Source organism: Chiloscyllium punctatum, chromosome 23 (assembly GCF_047496795.1).
Source record: "Chiloscyllium punctatum isolate Juve2018m chromosome 23, sChiPun1.3, whole genome shotgun sequence".
Classification (NCBI taxonomy): Eukaryota; Metazoa; Chordata; class Chondrichthyes; order Orectolobiformes; family Hemiscylliidae; genus Chiloscyllium; species Chiloscyllium punctatum.
In genome coordinates, this window is record NC_092761.1 from 58,233,696 (window position 1) to 58,253,935 (window position 20,240).

General features: G+C 42.1%; 2 protein-coding genes across 6 annotated transcripts in view; one reads left to right on the forward strand and one right to left on the reverse strand.

The window, feature by feature from the left end:
- srpra (SRP receptor subunit alpha) overlaps window positions 1-12,916 on the forward strand; it is a 70,402-nt gene extending 57,486 nt beyond the window's left edge. For both annotated transcript variants that reach the window (XM_072593041.1, XM_072593040.1), the window contains exons 10-14: window positions 300-472; window positions 3,451-3,664; window positions 6,155-6,318; window positions 9,263-9,361; window positions 12,435-12,916. In XM_072593041.1, the coding sequence (XP_072449142.1) occupies window positions 300-472; window positions 3,451-3,664; window positions 6,155-6,318; window positions 9,263-9,361; window positions 12,435-12,563 (779 nt within the window). In that variant the 3' untranslated portion in view covers window positions 12,564-12,916. The remainder of the gene's footprint in view (window positions 1-299; window positions 473-3,450; window positions 3,665-6,154; window positions 6,319-9,262; window positions 9,362-12,434) is intronic.
- Window positions 12,917-15,822: 2,906 nt separating this feature from the next.
- fam118b (family with sequence similarity 118 member B) overlaps window positions 15,823-20,240 on the reverse strand; it is a 62,794-nt gene continuing 58,376 nt past the window's right edge. For 3 of the 4 annotated variants that reach the window (XM_072593046.1, XM_072593047.1, XM_072593045.1), the window contains exons 7-8: window positions 17,650-17,703; window positions 15,823-16,253 (exon numbers count right to left, since the gene is read on the reverse strand). In XM_072593046.1, coding sequence (XP_072449147.1) covers window positions 16,210-16,253; window positions 17,650-17,703 — 98 coding nt within the window. In that variant the 3' untranslated portion in view covers window positions 15,823-16,209. The remainder of the gene's footprint in view (window positions 16,254-17,649; window positions 17,704-20,240) is intronic. The other variant, XM_072593048.1, reaches the window with a different exon arrangement.

The following is a 20,240-nucleotide window of genomic DNA, read 5'->3' on the forward strand; positions in this document are numbered from 1 at the left end:
AGTTTGCACATTCTCTCTCCACGTCTGCGTGGGTTTCATCTGGGTGCTCCGGTTTCCTCCCACAGTCCAAAGATATGCAGGTCAGGTGGATTGGCCATGCTAAATTGCCCGTAGAGTTAGGGGCATTAGTCAGAGGGAAATGTGTCTGGGTCAGTTACTCTTCAGAGGGTCGGTGTGAACTTGCTGGGCCAAAGGGCTGGTTTCCAGACTGTAGGGGAATCTAATTATTTGCACCATCCCCAAAATCCAATTACTTACTAACTAGCTAATTAAGCATATCTTTCTCTGTTCACTGGCAGCGGTGACCTCGACAGTGAAGCAGGCCTTGCAGGATTCCCTTGTTCAGATCTTACAACCAAAGAGACGCGTCGATATCTTGCGTGACATTATCGAAGCTCAAAAACAGAGGCGTCCCTTCGTTATTACTTTTTGCGGTGTGAATGGAGTTGGGAAGTCTACCAACCTCGCCAAGGTCAGGCAACAGAAACCTATTGTTATCGTGTTTGTAAGATGATAAAGTTTGAAGAACCTGAAATACTAGAGCAGCAACACCTATTTGTCTCCATCCCCATCCTGACTCCTATGCCATGTCATTTTCGAAGTTTCAAGGATAACCAATGCTTTGAGTACATATGCTTGTCTCCAGGTTTCAGGACCAGCATCTTTCTCCTTTTTCACTGAACTCAACTATTCAGTCCAGGGCTGCATTTCTTTCCAATGACACTTTATTTGTTCACTCCTGGGACGCTGGCACCACTGGCTAGGCCAGCATTTAATGCCCATCCCTTGTTGCCCTTGAAGATGGTGATGAGCTGCTTTCTTTAATTACTGCAGTCCATGTGCTGGACTTAGTGCTATTAGGGAAAGGAGTCGAAAAGTATGGCACTGATGAAGGGCTTATGCCCGAAATGTCGATTCTCCTGCTCCTCGGATGCTGCCTGGCCTGCTCTGTTTTTCTAGTACCACACTTTTTGACTCTGACTCTCCTGCTCCTGCAGTCTTCACTTTCTCCCTGTTAGGGAGGGGATTCCAAGGAAATATATTGCCGTTCCAAGTCAGGGTAGTGAGTGACTTGGAGGGGAACTTGCAGGTGGTAGTCTTTCCATGTAGCTACTGCCCCTTGTCTTTGTAGATGGAAGTGGTCTTGGGTTTAGAAGGTGCTGTCTAAAGATCTTTGGTGAATTTCTACAATACATCTTGTAGAAAGCAGCATTGTGTAATGAGCATCAATGGTGGAGTAACTGAATGTTTGTGGATGAGGTGCCAATCAGGTTGACTGCTTTGTCCTGATGGTGTCACCTCTAACACCTCATTTCACCTCCAACATTTCTCTTCACTTCTAAGATCAGCCGTCTGTGCACTGCTTCAGTCCAGCTGGTACTGAACATCTCATTTATTCTTTTATCACCTTTAGACTCAATCTTTGGTCCAGTCTGTCCTCCTCTCTCATTATGTCTCCTATTTGATTCTCATTTTTACCTTTAAATGCCTTCAAGGTCTTGTTCCTTCCTATTTGTAGCCTCCTCCAGCACTACAATTCCATTATGATCACCCTGTTCTGAAATTTCCTGATTAAATTGAGCTGTTTGCAGTCTATATTAATGACTTAAAAGAAAAGACTGAAAGTGATGTGTTCAGATTTATTGATGATACATAGTGAGATGGCATTGTTAGTTGTCAGGAAAATACGAAGAGCTTTAGGTAACCCTGTGAATGAACAACAAAATGGCAAATAAGATGTGGAGAAAAGTGACATTTTTCACTTTCTTAGTAAGAATAGGAAGGTCAAATTTTTTTAAAGGATTTGAAACTTGTAAATGTTCATGCTCATAGAACATGGTCTACCTCAACAAAGAAGGCTGAAAGTGGGTACGCAGATGTACCAAACAATTAGGAAAACAAATGAGATGTTAACCTTATTGTAAGAGAACTGGAGTACACGAATAAATATGTCTTAGTACAGTTGGACAGGACTTTTGTGTGACCACCTTTGGAGCACTGCTCTTTTAATCACCATATTTAAGGAAGAATATACTTGCAGCAAAGGTTCACTGGATTTATTCCTGGGATGAGAAGGTTCCCATATGATAGGCTGACTGAATTTGGCCCATACTATCTGGGATTTAGAAGATCGAAAAGTAATTTTATTACAACATGCAAAATTTTGAGGGAGCCCCACTAATTGTTTCCTGTGGCTAAGGATTCTACAACATAGGGGTCAGCCTAAGAATAAGGGGACAATTATTTAGGGCTCAGCTGAGGAGAATTGTCTTCAAATTGTTGTGAATTTTCAGAATTTTCTGTCTCAGATAATTGTGATTGTGGGTTATTGACTATCTTTATGGCTGAGATGAACAGATTTGTTTTGGCCAGTCAGGGAGTCAAGGGATATAGGAAATAGGCAAGAAAATGAAGTTGAGGTGATTGACTGTTGCACACTGGCTGGCGGAGTAAGCTTGAGGCCGAGTCTTTTAGGTCTTATGTTTGTATGTTCCTAATTTCCTCCAGCCTGTCTATCCTTTTGATTTTCCCTAAAGCATCAGTTCAAGCATTAGTCACTCTCCCTCCTTTTTGTCTTCTTCTTCTGTTACACCCTGAAGCACCGAAGGACATATTTTATTTAAGGCCACTGTCTAAGTACAAGTTTAACAGCATTCCCCCATGGGGTAGAATAGTTCTGTTCTCTGAGTATGCCCTTTTCCAAGTTCCCACAATCTCCAATTTGCACAACATGGTGCTAAACAGCTGACTTCTGTTTTCCATCGTCCTCTCTTGTCCCCCCACCCCCCACCTCTGACAAAATTTTGAATTACACTGTTCCAGTTCCCAAGAGTTCTGACAAATGTAGAAATGAATCTGTTTCTTCTATCAAATAATGAAGGTGGCTTCAAGTGAAGTGACATACCAAGGAGATTCTTTCCAGTGAGGAGTTTTTTGTTGCAGGCACTCTGAGCATGTGCAGAAGGGCAATAGGTAATGGATAAAGGAGAGAAACAGCATTACACATTGGACACCCAGTAAAGGTGGCTGAGTTGATGAAGTACCATCAGCATGTGAGGTATAAAGGCAAGTGGGCTGAGAAGAGTCCTGTTGAGGTCATGGTTAGGCAGCTGAAAACAAAAGATTCACTTTGTAGAGGACACAGCTGGCTGTGAACAGAGAAACTCCAATGATTTTATCTTGTCGGGATTGAGAGAAAAAGACCAACTCTTGGAGACATGGAGAGGGTCAGAAGGAATGTATGCCTTTTGCTGGACTTGAAGTGATAATTACTGTCATAAGAACATCTTCCAGCTCCCTATATTCAAGCATGTTGGTAAATTTCAGGAGCTAAGCAGAGAAACGTCAAATTCTAGAAGTCTGAGGGGAAAAATGTCAGTACCTAGATGAAATGGATCTTGCTGTTTAAGAGCGAATAGGAAATCAAACTCTACTCTTTGCTTCCTGCAGATAACCTTCTGGCTGATGGACAATGGGTTTCGGGTCCTTATTGCTGCTTGTGACACTTTCCGAGCTGGAGCTGTAGAACAGCTTCGCACCCACACCCGCCGTCTGAGTACCCTGCACCCACCTGAGGAACACAATGGCCAGTCCATGGTCCAGCTGTTTGAAAGAGGATATGGGAAGGATGCTGCTGGCATTGCAATGGAGGCTATTGCTTTTGGTAATTTTAGAAAATTATATGATGACCCTTTTAAAAGTATGTCATGGTTTCTTTCTGGAGAAAGTGATGCATTCTAAAATGTGATCTCAAATATTTTTGTCCTTTCATGTGACTTAGTGAGTTATTCTGCCTTTTTTAATGTAAACTTAGACCCCTGTGACTGAGGGTGTATAAACTGCAATGTATACTGAAGCACAACTGGGATTGAGATCATTTTGAGGGAAATTTCAGACTTTGCATGTCTTTTTGTAGTTTCTACAAGTGTAGGGAAACCAGCAGATAGAAACAATAAGGTTTTTTTCTCTGTATATTTGCCAGATATCCGAGAGAATAAATGGGAAACTTTGTAGAAATTAGTTACCCCATCTCTGAGCAGCTGTTAATCATTAACAAAACGTCTTAAAACTGGGTCCCTAAGCATCAGTCTTCGATACAATCTCTGCAAAGCCCCAAGTCAAAAATGCAATGGAAAATTTTCCACAGCTCTCCCGCTGAACTTGGAAAAGCTTGGGTGAGGCAATGGCCTCATGGTATTATTGCTAGACTATTAATCCAGAAGCCCAGTTACCTGATTACGAATTTTGTCATGGCAGATGGTGGAATATAGATTAGATTAGATTCCCTACAATATGGAAACAGGCCTTTCGGCCCAACAAATCCATACCGACCCTCCGAAGAGTAGCCTGCCCAGACCCATTCCCCATATTCACCCCTGACTATGGGCAATTTTGCATGACCAATTCACCTAACCTGCACATCTTTGGATTGGGGGAGGAAACCGGAGCACCCAGAGGAAATCCACGCAGACACTGGGAGAATGTGCAAACTCCACACAGTCAGTTACCCAAGGCATGGATCAAACCTGGGTCCCTGGAACTGTGAGGCATCAGTGCTAACCACTGAGCCACCATGCTGCCCTAAATGAAAATCTGAAATTATGAGGCTAATGATGGCCACGAAACTGTTGTCAGTTGTTTGAAAAACCCATCTGGTTCACTGATATCCTTTAAGGAAGGAAATTGCTTAATTTATCTGGTCTACATGTGATTCCAGACCACAACAATATGGTTCACTCTAACTCCCCTGTAAGCAATTAGGGAGGAGCGATAAATGCTGGCCTTGCTAGTGACGTCCATATGCTGGAAATAAATAAAAAAACTTACCCAGGTGAGCAACAACACTCAAGGAGCTCAACCACCTTTGCTTTGTATCTTGTCCATGACCTCAGTCACTTCATCCACCACCAGTGAACAAGTGACAACAGTGTTTGCCATCTACAAAACAAAACTGTGACTGTTACCACCCTGAGGAACAGGGCAACAGACAACAGCGACCTGAAACTGCCAAATACCCTAACTTGGAATTATATTGCTCTTCATTTACTGTCACTGGATCAAAATCCTGACAAGATTGTGGGCCACATGGATTGTAATGATTACGAAAGCAACTCGCTATCACCATCAGAGTGGTACGAGCGCTGAGTGGTTAGCACTGCTGCCTCACAGTGCCCGGGACCTGAGTTCAATTCCACCCTGAGGTGAGTAGCTGTGTGAAGTTTGCACATTCTCCCTGTGTCTGTGTGGGTTTCCTCCAGGTGCTCCGGTTTTCTCCCACAGTCCAAAGATGTGCGGGTTCGGAGGATTGACCATGCTTAATTGTTCATAGTGTCCAGGGATGTGCAGGCTGGGTGGATTAGCCATGGTAAATACGGAATTTCAGGGATAGGGTAGGGGGGTGGTTCTGGGTGGGATCATTAAGTATAGTAGAGGCAGTACCAATTGAGTTGTTCAAAGAAACATTGGATGTTTATTTGAATAGAAGTGTGCTGTCCAGAGGGTTGGTGTGGACCTAGTGGGCCAAATGGCATGCAGCCACACTCGAATGATTCAATGATCTATGATATTTAGATCAATTAGATGGAGACCCACATGTCCTGTGAATTAGTTGGCCTCATTGTGTTCACTAATGAGGCTTTCCCAAGCTTGGGGATAGTGTAGTCCAATATGGGTATAAAAGCTGCAGAATCAGAATTGCGGTCAAAGCAGCAAGCAGCTTCTTATCTGATTCTCCTTGCTGAAATGAGTCTGACTGCTTTACTGATGCTCACATATATGGTATTTAGGGTAGTCGCTGAAAATGTGTTGCTGGAAAAGCACAGCAGGTCAGGCTGCATCCAAGGAGCAGGAGAATCGATGTTTTGGGCATGAGCCCTTCTTCAGCACCTGACCTGCGCTTTTCCAGTAACACATTTTCAGCGACTACCCTAAATGCTCTGATCTCTAGCATCTGCAGTCCTCACTTTCTCCTATTTAGGGTAGTCCCCACAATAAGTATTTGCATTTTCAGATTTGAAAATAAAACACCCTCTGCTTGAGTCAGCTGTTCTGACATTTGCCTAGAGTTGGGGCAAGATCCCTTGTGCTTGATTCAGTTTAAACTTCCAGTGCCTAGTTCTGAATATTCAAGTTTAAGTGTACATTTCTTCCACAGCTCGAAATCAGAGCTTTGATGTGGTGCTCGTGGACACTGCAGGCCGAATGCAGGACAACACCCCTTTGATGACTGCACTTGCCAAACTCATTGCCATTAATGTGCCAGATCTGGTGCTTTTTGTTGGTGAAGCATTGGTGGGGAATGAGGCAGTAGATCAATTGGTGAGTATCAGCTGTTGCTTAGTAGTTCCATCTGTGTGTCACACTGCTGACATTACCAGCTCCTTTCGTCTCTTGTGTGTGGATATTTGACATCTGGAGCAAACACCTCATGTCCCATTTTGAGTCAGCCACGCAGAAAGAGAACTCTATTGCTCTAACATTAGTATTCGGCGGAATGCTGGGGTCTGTTATAAATGGTGTAGTAGGAGGACAGTTTGAAAATAGCAAGAGATTACACAAAGTCAACATGGATTTATGAAAGAGAAACAATGTTTGATACTTATTGGAGTCATTTTGAGGACATAACTAGTATAATAAAAGAGGGAGAACAAATGGGTGTGTTTTTGGATCTACAGAAAGCTTCTGATGAAGTCCCACTTGAGGTAATTGTATAAAATCAAAACACATGGGATTGGTGTTAATCACTTCGCAGGGATTGAGAATTGGTTAGACAAGAATAGTGGATAAACAGGTCTTGTTTCGATTGGAGGGCAGTGGCTGGTTGGGTTCCACAGGGATCGGTGCTTCCAACTAAGCTATCTACAATATATGTCAATGATTTGGATGGGGGAATCATGTGCAATCTTTCCAAGTTTGCTAAAAACCAGCTTGACTCAACTAGATGGGATTAAGAATAGTGTGGAAGAAATAAAGATCCTTCAGAGCTGAAAATGTGTTACTGGAAAAGCGCAGCAGGTCAGGCAGCATCCAAGGAGCAGGAGAATCGACATTTCGGGCATGAGCTCTTCAAGAATCCTGAAGAAGGGCTCATGCCCAAAACATCGATTCTCCTGCTCCTTGGATGCTGCCTGACCTGCTGCGCTTTTTCAGGGTGTTTTAGACAAGTTAAGTGAGTGAGCTAATTCATTCAGTGTAACGTGGATTATTGTGAAGTTATCCACTTCAATAGGACAAACAACGGCACTTTATTATTTAAATTGCGATTGTTCGGGAAATGTTGATGTACAAGGGACCTGGCTGACATTGTGTTACCAGTCACTGAAAGCAAGCACGCAGATGCAGCAAATAGTTAGGAAGGCAAATGGTCTTCTTTGCAAGAGGATTTGAATACAGGAGCAAGGAAGTCTTATAGCAGCTATATAGAGTCTTGGTGAGATTGCACTTGGAGTACTGTGTACAGTTTTAGTCTGCTTACCTAAGAAAGGACATAATTGCCATAGAGGGAGAGCAACAGAGGTCCACTATACTGATTCCTGCAAAGACAGAATTGTTGTATGAGGAGAGATTGGGTTGACTAAAATTCAGAAGATTGGGGAAGAATCTTATTGAAACGTACAAAAGTTCTGATACTGTTCTGGAATAAGGATCACAATTTTGGGATACAGGGTAGGCCATTTTCTGACGGAGATGAGGAGAGGGTGGTGAACGAATGGAATTCTCTATCCCAGAAGACTGGAGGCCAATTCAAGGAATATATTGAAGAAATAAATTATTAGTGACTAAGAGCATCAAAAGGTATGGAGAGAGAAAAGGAGTGTGGTGTGGATAAGAGAATCCGACATGATCATGTGGAATGGCAGAGTAGGACCAGAGGGTTGAATGGCTCGTTTCTCCTATTCTCTATGTTTCTGCACAGAGGGAAAATGGTCACCGGTAGAGGGATGTGGAAGAGGAGAGAATGAGAATGTTTGAAAACAAGTGGAAGGCAGGAGTGATTAAGTGATTAAAAAATATGGTTGTCAAAGCAAAAGGGCATGTGATTACAGAACACTTAAAACAAAAACCTGGTCGAGAACAACTGCTGCAAGAGGTTTTTGACATCACTGGCATTCATTTGTAGGAATGGACAAAGTTCAATTTGCAGTTTCACCTAGGTGCCAGTAAGTGACTGTATAGGCAGCTGTTTTGGCTTTGCAGCAACTGGAGATGACATGCTTTAAGGAAAATATGGAATGACAAGTTTTTCTAATCCACCTTTTGATCATGCACCTTGAATGTACACTTGCTGATGAATGGCTATATCTGAGATACAATCAAGTGATAACTATGCAGCAGGCTTACTGGCCATACTTGTGGTACTTAGGGGTCATTTACCTGATGCATGGCGATGTTGGGTAATCTTGTCTTCCCTCATTCTCTTCAGTTAGGTCACAGTGAATCTGTTCTGATATGCTGAATAGTGTGCATGGCATTAATCCTGATGATTGCACTTGACCAGGCCTGTTACACACATGGCCTCTGTAGCAGGTAATCGTCATAACTTCACTGGCGAGCTTCATGTGCTATTTGACTGTCTTCAAATAGTGGGCTGGATGCTGTGCTGAACTTGCCCACACTTTTCCTCATTGAACATTTAAGTGTGATACATGTAATTCAGCATCTTTGCTTAAACTACCAATAACAGCCTGGTACCAAGTACTACTATACCTCAATGCTCTTTCCATTACTGTTTTACCTGTTTATGATTGACAGACCTGACCATATCAGTTCTGTATGCCAATGTGATAGTGACTGGCCCAGTGTTAGTGACATACATAGCTAATGTTAGTTTATGGTAGTGCTACTATCTCCATGTTCTCCCTAGGCACAATTCCAGCTTGGTAGAACCGAATTAGTAATTCATGCCATACTATTTCCACAGTGAAAACAAGTTCACATGCTTTACTGAAATCCCAGCAATATTCCTGCATTGATGGGTTGTGTTCTGTTCTGACTCTTCTCCCACTCTCTTTTCTCCCACCTTCTCCCCTCCCCTCCCCTCTCCTCCTCCCCTCCCCTTCTCCCTCCCTCCTCCCTCCTTCCCCCCCTCCTTCCCCCCCTCCTTCCCCCCTTCTCCCTCCCCCCTTCCTCCCTCTCCCCTCCCCCCCCCCTCCCCTCCTCCCTCCTTCCCCTCCCCTCCACCCCCCCTCCCTCCCTCTCCTCCCCCGCCCCTCCCTCTCCTCCCCCGCCTCTCCCTCTCCCTCCCCCCCCCCCCCCCCCCCAGGTCAAGTTTAACCAGGCTCTGGCTGACCATTCAATGGCTGAGAAACCACGGCTGATCGATGGCATTGTACTGACTAAATTTGATACGATTGATGACAAGGTAATAATCGTGAACCAATGTTAATTTTAAGTAGCCTGACTAGAATCACAGAATCCCTACAGCATGGAAACACGCATGTTGGCCCAACAATCCACACCGATCCTCCGAAGAGTAACCCACCCAGACTCATTGCCCCACCCTATATTAGCCCCTAACTAATGCACCTAACCTAAACATCCCTGAACACTATGGGCAATTTAACACAGCCAGTTCACCTAAGCTGCACATCTTTGGACTATGGGAGGAGCACCTGGAGGAAACCCATGCAGACATTGGGAGAATGTGCAAACTCCACATAGGCAGTTGCCCGAGGGTGGATTTGAACTGGGGTCCCTGGCGCTGAGGTAGCACTGCTAGCCACTGAGCCACTGTGCCGAATGTGGTACACCTGCAATGAGATTTAACCAAGTTCTTTGTTCACTTTTAAATCTGCAAATGCCTCACCATGATCTTTTGTAAATGTAAGTAGAAATTTCTCAACTGATTTTCATTCAGTGTGGAAGCAGGCCATTCAGCCCATCAAGTCCAGACTGACCCTCCGAAGAGCAGAGTCAACAGTGTGGTGCTGGAAAAGCCCAGCCAGTCAGGCTGCATCTGAGGAGCAGGACAGTCGACTATTCGAGCATAAGCTTTTCGTCTGAAGAGCTTATGCTCGTAACATTGACTCTCCTGACCCCAGATGCTGCCTGACCAGCTGTGCTTTTCCAGCACCACACCTTTTGACTCTGATCTCCAGCATCTGCAGTCCTCACTTTCTCCAAAGAGCATCCCACCCAGACCCACCCCTTACCCTATTCCTGTAACTTGCATTTCCCATTGCCAATCCACCTAGTTTGCTAATCCCGGAACAGAATGGGCAATTTAATGTGACCAATTCACCAAACCTGCACATCCTTGGACTGTGGGAGGAAACTGAACACCCAGAGGAAACCCATGCAGACAGAAGGAGAATGTGCAATCTCCACAGATACAGTTGCCTGAGAGTGGAATCAAACCCGGGTCCCTGGCGCTGAGAGGCAGCAGTGCTTACCATTGAGTCATCATGCTAATTTATAACTTGGATTTGGAATGCTGTATTTGTTTTTATTGTAACATTTTACACGTGGTCCTCAGAGCTGTAATAAAATAAATGAACTAAAGAGAAGGTTCGAAACCTCTGGTGTGAAGACAATATTGCAGTTTGTGGCTCAGTTCTCAAATCTCATCCATACTGTTCTTGATTCATTATATTTACTAATGGTTAGAGTGAAAGTAAATGATCTAAATCAACAGGAAGAGGCCATTTAGTTAGTCATGTTTGTTTTATCATTCAATGAGACTGTTATTGATCTCTAACCCATGTTCTTCACATTCCTGCCTTTGACACTTCCTTTGTGAACAAAATTTAACAATCTCTGTTCAACATCAGCTGTGATTTGTGAAAAATCATTCCAAATTGTTCAGGCAAAGTATTTGCTGATATAACTCCTGAAAGGATTTGCTTTGATTTTTACATTGTGTCCCCTCCCACACATTCCTAACCTCTGCAGACTTGCAGAAATGACTTCTCTTTCTCCCCATGTCACCTGTTGACTTTCTAAATTTCAGTGAATATAACTCTAGTTTATTTGTTAATTTCACACCTGAAAGGAAACTTCTGGTTTCACACTGTGTAAATCTCCCTTTCCCCCAACCAGTTGTCTTGTCCTCAATTAGCAGAAAGTTTTTCTCTACCTACCCTCTTTCCCCTTAATAATTTGAAAACTGTTCTAAATTTCAATGAATACTTTGAAGATGCTGCTTCTTTACAAGGTAATGTTGTTTTGGCTTTTTTTTTTCCAGAGTTCATAAAAGACATGACTCAGAGATGTTGGTGGTTGAAAGGTTTTAGGGCTAATTTGATAATAGCTGACAGATACTGCCTCAGACAAAAGGCTTTTAAGTTTAAAAAAATACTTGTACAACGAAAGGAGAGTGGCCAGTTCTCCCAGCTCAACTTATCTCTGGTTTGGTTAGCAAACAGTAGTTGAGAATGCTGTTGGACTCCAAGAAGCAGGTCTATGCTGATCTGTCTCTGACTTCTCGTCTATGTTTAATTTTTCCTTTTGTGCCAAGGAGTGTTTATGGAGATTGGTGCAAGTATCTGGAACAGCATCATTAGTTTGGGATGGTCTGTTGGGTTTTCGGATAGGTTAAATTATTCTGTGTTCTGTTCTCTTTTGTTTGTGTTTCATTCGGTAACCTTGTAAATAAATTATTTGTTTAAAACAAAGCGATTTGACCAACTGCATCCCTCCTGGAATATCCGCATTATACCTGCTTACAACAACGAGCAAAGTAAGAGTCTGGGCCACTTTCTTAATGTTCGGAGGGGTCTGGCCTGTTCCATAACAATACAACCCTGGTTTATTTAATCTCTCCTTGTAATTTAACTCTTGGAATCTAAATATCATTCAAGTGAATCCAAGCTGCGTAGCTCTAGAACAGTTTGTTGTTCCTTAGAGCTACTCAGGTGTGCTCTAGATAGTTTAGTTTAGTTTTAAATCAACCTGATCAGACATATTGTGACCCACCTCTGGAGCAAGTGTGTATTGAATCCAGGCCTTGTGCCTCAGAACGGGAACTTTTGTGGCATATCAAATCCTAGAGTGGAGTTTGAACTCACTACCTTCTGACCCAGAGGTGGTAATATTATCACCTGATCCAGAAAGAGCATGTAGCTGTGCTCTATCCAGGGCTGTAGCATAACTTCCATACTTGAATTCTGTCTATCAAGACTAATATTCCATTAGCCTTTGAGATTGGTTAAAATATCACGAAGAGGCACAGAAACTATGTACTTGGATTTCCAATTCTCTTTGGACTTCCATTGTTCTAGCTTTTTACTATTTAGAAAGTACATTGTTTTGTCAACTTAAGTCCAAAGTGGATGACCTCCCATTTGCCTACATTAAAATCCATTGAGCATAATGTCCATAACTCATCTGATACCTCCAACCACCAGTGCCAGACTACTATTACATACTACAGTTGTACCGACTCTCTTGTCTCTTCAGTTGAGCTCCAAGGTTTACAGACTCTTTTGTTGTTTCAGGTTGGTGCTGCCATTTCTATGACCTACATCACTGGCCAGCCAATAGTCTTCGTTGGAACTGGACAGACCTACAATGACTTACGCAGCCTTAATGCCAAGGCTGTCGTCAGTGCTCTCATGAAGGCTTAAGTCCCCGCTTTTCACTATTGTCTTAATGCAGCATAACTGCCACTGGACTACCCTTTTCCAGCCCATCACTGATTTTTCCCTGCATATTGAAGGATTGCTGAATCCATTATGACACCATCTATTCAAATGTAACATTTCAGCCTCAGTGTGCTGCAATTCCTTTCCAACTTGCTATTTAAAAAAAAATGGATGCACAGCAAAGTCTACCACCACATCACTGAAAAGAGATCTACTGCTTTCCTTTTATAAAAACCCATGTCTTTTAATCTAGTGCAATAAACTTCAGTACTGGCTGCCTGTGAATTAGAGAACTTGTAAAGAGAATTTATTAAATAAAGCTGCTATCATTGTCAGTTGTTGTCTTTTTTTAATGGATTTCTTGTTTGCGTGGATTTAAAAGGTGCCACTACTTTCTGTACACTGGAAAATAATATTTTATTCAGCACCAGATTGATAAGATTTACTCGAATACTATAATTAAAACATGTGGCAGAAGCATTTCCATACAGCCCAACTGACCTCTGGCCCTGGGATTTATCAATCTTAATGTTTGCCAAAATTTCCTGCATATCAACCTCAATCTCTATCTGTTCAAGCCTGTTTCCCTGCTCCTCAAAGTTCTCATTCACAACAAGGTCCCTTTCCTTCGTGAAAACCGAAACAAAAAAACTCATTTAGGGCTTACCCATCTACTCAGACTCCATGCACAAGTTCCCTATGCAATCCCTGATCAGTCCTACCTTTCTGCTCATTTTTGTATTCCTCACGTATGAGTAAAATGCCTTTGGGTTCTCCCTCATCCTTCCAGCCAAACCCTTTGTGTCCCCTCCTGGCTCTCCTCAGTCCATTTTGATCTCCTTCCTAGCAAGGCTGTAATCCTCTAAAGCTGTGTGTGACCCTTGCTTCCTCCACTTTACGAAAGCTGCTTTCTTCCTTTTGACGAGTAGCTCCTCTGTTCTAGTCATTCAAGACTCCTTAATCTTACCACTTCTTGCCTGTCTTGGTGGAACAAGTTTATACATCACTTGCAACAACTGCACCTCAAACAATCTCCGCACGTCTTGTGCCCTTTCTGTGGAACAATTGGTCCCAATCTGTACTTCCCAACTCCTGTCTGATAGCGTCATAATTTCCTTTTCCCCAATTAAATATTTTCCCATGGTAACTGCTCCTTTCCCTCTCCATGGCTATGGTGAATGTGAGGCAAGTGTGGTCACTGCCATCAATGTTCTTGTAGTGTGAAATCTGACACCTGTCCTGGCTCATTGCCAAGCACCAAATCCAAAATGGCCTCTTCCCCCTTGTCAGCTTGTCTTCATGCTGAGCAAGGAAACTCTCCTGAGCACACCTGACAAAAACAGCTTCATCCAAACCATCTGCACTAAAGGAGTTTCCAGTCAATATTGGGACAGTTGAAGTCACCCATAACAACCCTGCTACATTTGCATTTTTTTCCCAAAATCTGCTAGCCTATGAGTTATTAAATTTATTAGATTCCCTACAGTGTGGAAACAGGCCCTTCAGCCCAACAACTCCACACTGACCCTCCGAAGAGTAACCCACCCAGACCCATTTCCTTCTGACTAATGCACCTAACACTCTGGGCAATTTAGCATAGCCAATTCACCTGACCTGCACATCTTTGGACTGTGGGAGGAAACCCACACAAACATTGGGAGAATTTCTGTGTGGAGTTTGCACAGTCACCTGAGGCTGGAACCAAACCTGGGACCCTGGTGCTGTGAGGCAGCAGTACTAATCACTAAGCCACCATGCCACCCCTTCTTTGGTTTCTGTACTGTTGTTATTGGGGGGGGGGGGGGGGGTGGTCTGTTGAAGACCCCCAGTGAGGTGACTACTCCCTTGCTGTTCCTAACTACCACCCATACTGACTTAGTACACAAACCTTTCTCGACAATGTTCATTTCTGCAGCTGTGATGCACTCTCTGGATGAGCAATGCTATTGGTTCTGATTCCACTCAAGTTCACTTTAGTCAGCTAAAAAGCTCTCCTCAATTCATTCACCACTGCTACTACCAAGAAAATATTATTTTGATCAGTGCCATCAATATTTGTTTAGAAGTATTCCTTTAACATTCCAACTTAGTTCCTTGATGCCTGTGAAAATACACCACCAACTCCTCACAAAAGTAGGATCAATTACAATATTGGGAAACTTAAAAAAAAAACCCAGCTTCTCTTGGTCTCCTAGTGATCTGTACTTTGGAAAGAAGTTTAGTTGAGGATTTTGGGACACCATTTGTATCAAGTAATTGTCTCATTGTAGCTAATAGGTCTGAGATGTGATCCAAGATCCACCAGTATAGAATAGAGAGCAGCAGCTGGGCATAATGGTGTATTCCAAACCAAATCCTTCTCTAGTCCACTGGAAGAAAGTAATGAAGGGGGCCTCTGTGTTTGATAACAGCCATCACTGCTCATAACTAAAAAAAATTGCAGTCCTGACCTTTGTGTTCGTAAGTGTAGATATGTCTACTTGGCTCATTCTTGAATTCAACTTGCAACTGTGACAACAATTTGTTTAATGGCTTAAAGAAATTGCAATAAGCACTAATGATTTAAGAAATGGAAGACAGACCGGGTTGTAGCTTCTGATTCATTGAGATAGAATAAGCTTTGTTACAACATGGATTATAATACATCTTAATTCTGCTAACTTGGCAGCGATTTTAAGAAATATTTGTTCCAACCCAAGAAGGTTCAGTCAAAACTACTGCAGAATTGTATTAGGCCTTACTAGTACTACTAACAGGGCTAAAGATAATCCAGGCTCACAGGCTAATTCTCTAGGGGGTTCAGATTCAAATCCCACCATAGCATATGTTGACAAATTAGTAATTCTACTCTTTGTAATGGAGTCCATGAGGAGTAGTACTGATTGTTATAAAACATTTTTACTGATGCACTTCTGCAAAAGGTACTTTACCTGGTTTGCCAACACTTGATATTTAAGTGGTTTATCTTTAACTGCCTTTTCAAGTGGCTTAGCAGGCAAATCCCTCAACCATGAAAGGGCAAGTTATGATGAAGCCAACCTGTTGTACACTCTTGACGCCTGTATGTCTACCACTAAGTTTGGTCATGTCCCTTCATAATAAATCATGAACACATGCACAGGAAGTTGAAGCAGAAAATCTTTGACCTCGTGATCCATAATGGTGTTTAAATGTGCAGTTCACTTTTCATGTGTTAAGTGTGCATCAACAGAATACCAAAGCATTGTCTCTAAAACAGATGTATCAATAATGATTTTTAATGATAAAATCTGTACAGAAAGCAGTCATTAACAGTATAAAATTTCTACATCAAAACGAACTGTACAATTGCAAGAGTTGTCAAGTATGGGAGAACTGTATTAACGGCTATAAAGTTCAGCTCATTCTAATGACTAAAAAAAACAAAAGGGATACATGTTGGTCACTGTTAGGCCTAGAAGTTTGACTTAGTGAAGAAAATGGGAGTGTTTGCAGTACAGCAAGGTATGACATTCTTTTGAGCCATTTTCTCTCAGGTTCAATGCCGGTAACAGGTATTGATTAACTTCTTCAGTGATCATCAATTATTATTCTCATCTGTGATGGGGCTGTGTTTCAACAGTCAGCCTTATGGAAGGCAAGTCCATACTCATCTCCCCAGCTTTATGTCATCATCTGTTTCCATTCTCTGGCCTGGGCAGAAGCAACAAAAGTTGTGGTTGAGGAGATAGCTCCAACAGATCATAATACCTACAATGTGCAACATAGACATTCCCCATACGTATCAGCTAGTTGGAAGTTATGTGGTCCTTCAAACCTACTCTATCATTTAACACATCGATATTAACTTCATCTTTCTGCTCTCACTATACCCTTTAATTTTCTTAATTCCAAAAACATATTGCACTCTGACCTAAATATCACAAATGAAGAAATTCCTTCTGTCCCCAGTCAAAATGGTTGCTCCCCACCCAAACTCTGACGTCAAACACCAACTCCATCCTTAGAACTATCCTGTACAATCCAAACTGGTAAACAGGCGAGGAACAGCTATTTACAGTTAAGTTTACATTTGATAAGTGGGAATTTTTTTCAGTAGTCTAGTGAGAATTCAGGGCCAGAGTGTTACCCCAAGAGTGAAGAACAAGGACAACAAGTCCAGGGAACTCTGGATGTCATGGCATATTGTGAGTTTGATGAAGAAAAAGAAAGCAGCAAATGTCAGTGCACTAAAAACAGAGGAGGCCTTTCAAAAGTAGAGAGTGTGTAGGGAGTTGCTTAATGAATTAGGAGGGTAAAGAGAGACCACAAAATATCTGGTGGAGGGAATCAAGGAAAACCCAAGGCTTTTTGTAAGTATATTAACAACAGAATTACCAGGGAAACAGTGAGACCTTAGAGACCAAAAAGGCAGCCAGTGTGTGGAGCCAGAGGTCATGGGTGAAGTCTTAGATGAACAAAGGATGAAGATATTGGAGCCAGGAGTTTCAGTTACGATGGTGAGGTACCAGAAGGACATGACTGCACTGCAGAGATTATAGAGGAGCATCACCAGGATGTTGCCTGGAATAGAAAGTTTAAGTTCTGAGAGAGAACTGGATAGGCTGGATTTGTTTTTCTTGGAGCAGAGAAGGCTGACAGGGGCTCTGACTGAGGTGTATAAAATTATGAGATTCCAGAGTAGATCATGAGAATCTTCTCCCCTTGGCAGAAGTGTCTCAGGCTGGTGTACATAAGTTTAAGGTGGTAAATCATTTAAGAGATCGAAGATCATTTCTTTTATACCAAAGGGTGGTAGAAATATGGAACATGGTGCCTGAGAGGGGGTGATGCAGGGAGGCACATTCACAATATTTAAGAAGCATCTCTTGTGCCCTGGCATAGGAGGCAATGGACTAAATGCAAATAAATAGGACTAATATAATTTGGTGTTTGTCAGTTGTCATAGACACGGTGGGTGAAAGGCCTGTTTCTATCTTTTATGACTTTATGACATAGTAATGGTATAACATAAGGGCAATTTTTAAAAAATTATCTAAAGCATGACAGATGGTGGACTCAAAAGAGGAAGGTAACTCAGCATTCATACCTTGGTTATTCAATGTAAAAGGACGATTCTTCAATATGTTGTCAACAGTGGATGCTTCAATCAGAAAGAAATGGAAAGGAGTAAAACGAATTAAACACAACCAAGTAATAAATTCAAACTGCGTCCTCTACTTCAAGATGAGGTTGAGCATTTACAATAAGTTTTGCAGACAACATTTCAGCTGATGAAAGAAGTCATTCTTGGAAACTAAACAAGTAAGTATTTAGGTCTGAACAACAAGTGCCCTGGAGTTGGAAACAGCACAGGTCTGCAGTGCACAAAGCATTTGTATACTGGAGTGTAGCATGCCCCAACCCAAAGCAAAGCAGTGTACTTCTTATTAAACCATCTTGCCATGTGATTTTCCACATCAGTTATCAAGGTTACCCACAATATAACCTGGTCATCTTTTATCACTACCAAGCTCACTTTTAACAGAAAATCAGTTAGGATGCAGCCTCCTTTGATTCTCTCCTCATGAATTTCAACAGACAATAACAGGGCCCTGACACATCCTGACATCAGGTCACCTTTTCTGGCTAGCCAAACTCTTCCTCTCAGGTGGAGAAGCGGGAAAATCAACCTTTGTTCATTTAGCCCCAATTTGAAAGCAGATTTGTTTTACTCAGAACTTAAACTAAGAAGAAATGTGAGGGAATATTGAGATACTATTAACAAAGATATTACTGTTGCACCCAGCACAGCCCGCATCTTTGTAATGATGCTGAGACCCACCATCTACCTACACATTAACAAGTGCAAATCCATGAATTCTCACCTCATTGAGAAGTAGGTGTCAAACTATTTTCCTGTGGACAGGGACTAACTACCCAAGCTATAGTTGCATTGCTATGTTTTCACTGAAGCAAAATTATTTTTGGATTCACTAATGTAAAAGTACAACAAACTTTTTATTATCTGGCACCTAGGAAGCCAGAAGTGTGCCTGTTGATCATATATTCTGGATAATCAAGAGATCCACATAATCAGTGTAAAGACACACACTAAGTAATAGAAATGTAATGCAGGGGTATGCACATCACTGTGATATTTTATTCACAGTGTTATGTCATGGGGTAACCCTCCTGCTTAATTTAAACCAGCAATACAGAAAAGATATATCCTGCGCAGTAATGTTAAAATTCAAGAGGCCAAGAACTATTTCAAGTAAAAATTAAATAACTTAATTCTTAAAAGTATAATAGAAAATAATTAACTGACAACTATTTACACCTCCTTTCTCGAACCTACCTTTTTCTTTCCCTTCTACCATACTAGTCCAATAAAACTCCCGATTAAGATTTACCAAAATTCAAACTTTCAAAACCAGCCAGATATCGAATCTTCTCTTTATATCTTCCTTTGTCTCGTTTTAATTTTCTCAGCGATTTCTGTTTCACAGGTTACTGATCAATAAAGGTTCCTTTAAAAGAGCTATTCTCCAGGCAGTCTAAAGATGTCGTTGGCTTGGCAGTTCTCCTCTCAACTGTTCAATCCCCCCCCCAACTCCAGTCTTATATCTCCAAATTATCGGATTGTGTCATTGGCTTTTAAGATTATCAATATACTCAATGCAAACTGGATTGGAGTTTGGTATTTTGGGGGGTATAGCTTAAACAGATTGGTCGAATTTGAATTTGTTTTGTTGTCTCCAGGTAACCAGCTAATCGAGTTGTTCAACCTAATGTTACATTATATCTTGTTCAGAACACTTGGTGCTGTGTCAGGTAGTTCGGCTAGTTTTTAACTCTCTTAAAATAGGTACAGTACACTCACATCTTAATAAGGAGAAAGTCAGCACTACAGATGTTATGGATAAGAGCTGAAAAATGTGTTGCTGGAAAAGCACAGCAGGTCAGGCAACATCCAAGGAGCAGGAGAATCGATGTTTTGGGCATGAGCCCTTCTTCAGGAATCCTGAAGGGCTTATGCCCAAAACGTCGATTCTCCTGCTCCTTGGATGCTGCCTGACTTGCTGCGCTTTTCCAGCAACACATTTTTCAGCTCACATCTTAATAACAACAGTACAATTCATTGAAATAATAACATAAGTTTGCCTTAAATAAAAAGCTTACCAGCAGAGAGCCCTTTCACGCACACCCTCAACTGACTCCCTAGGACACTGCTGTAGATCAGAGTATTTGAGGAGAAATTGATTTAAATTGAACCAACCGTTGATATTCCATGTGGCCATTTGATTGAATAACAAGTCTACTTAAATTATGGTAAATAAATTTTTTAAACCATATATTGCGGCACAGTGGCTCAGTTGTTAGCACTGCTGTCTCACATCACCAGGGACCCAGGTTTGATTCCAACCCTTGGAAGACTGTCTGGGTGAAGTTTGCACATTCTCCACGAGTCTGCGTGGGTTTCCTCTGGGTGGTCCCATTTCCTCCCACACTCCAAATATGCCCAGGTTAAATGCATTGGCAATGTTAGATTGACCATAGTGTCCAGGTAAGTGCAGGCTAGGTGGGTTAGCCACGGGAAATGCACAGTTACACAGGGATAGGGTGGGATGCTTTTCAAAGGGTCAGTGTGGCCAAGAAGGGCCAAAGGGTTTGTTTCAACACTGTAGGAATTCTATC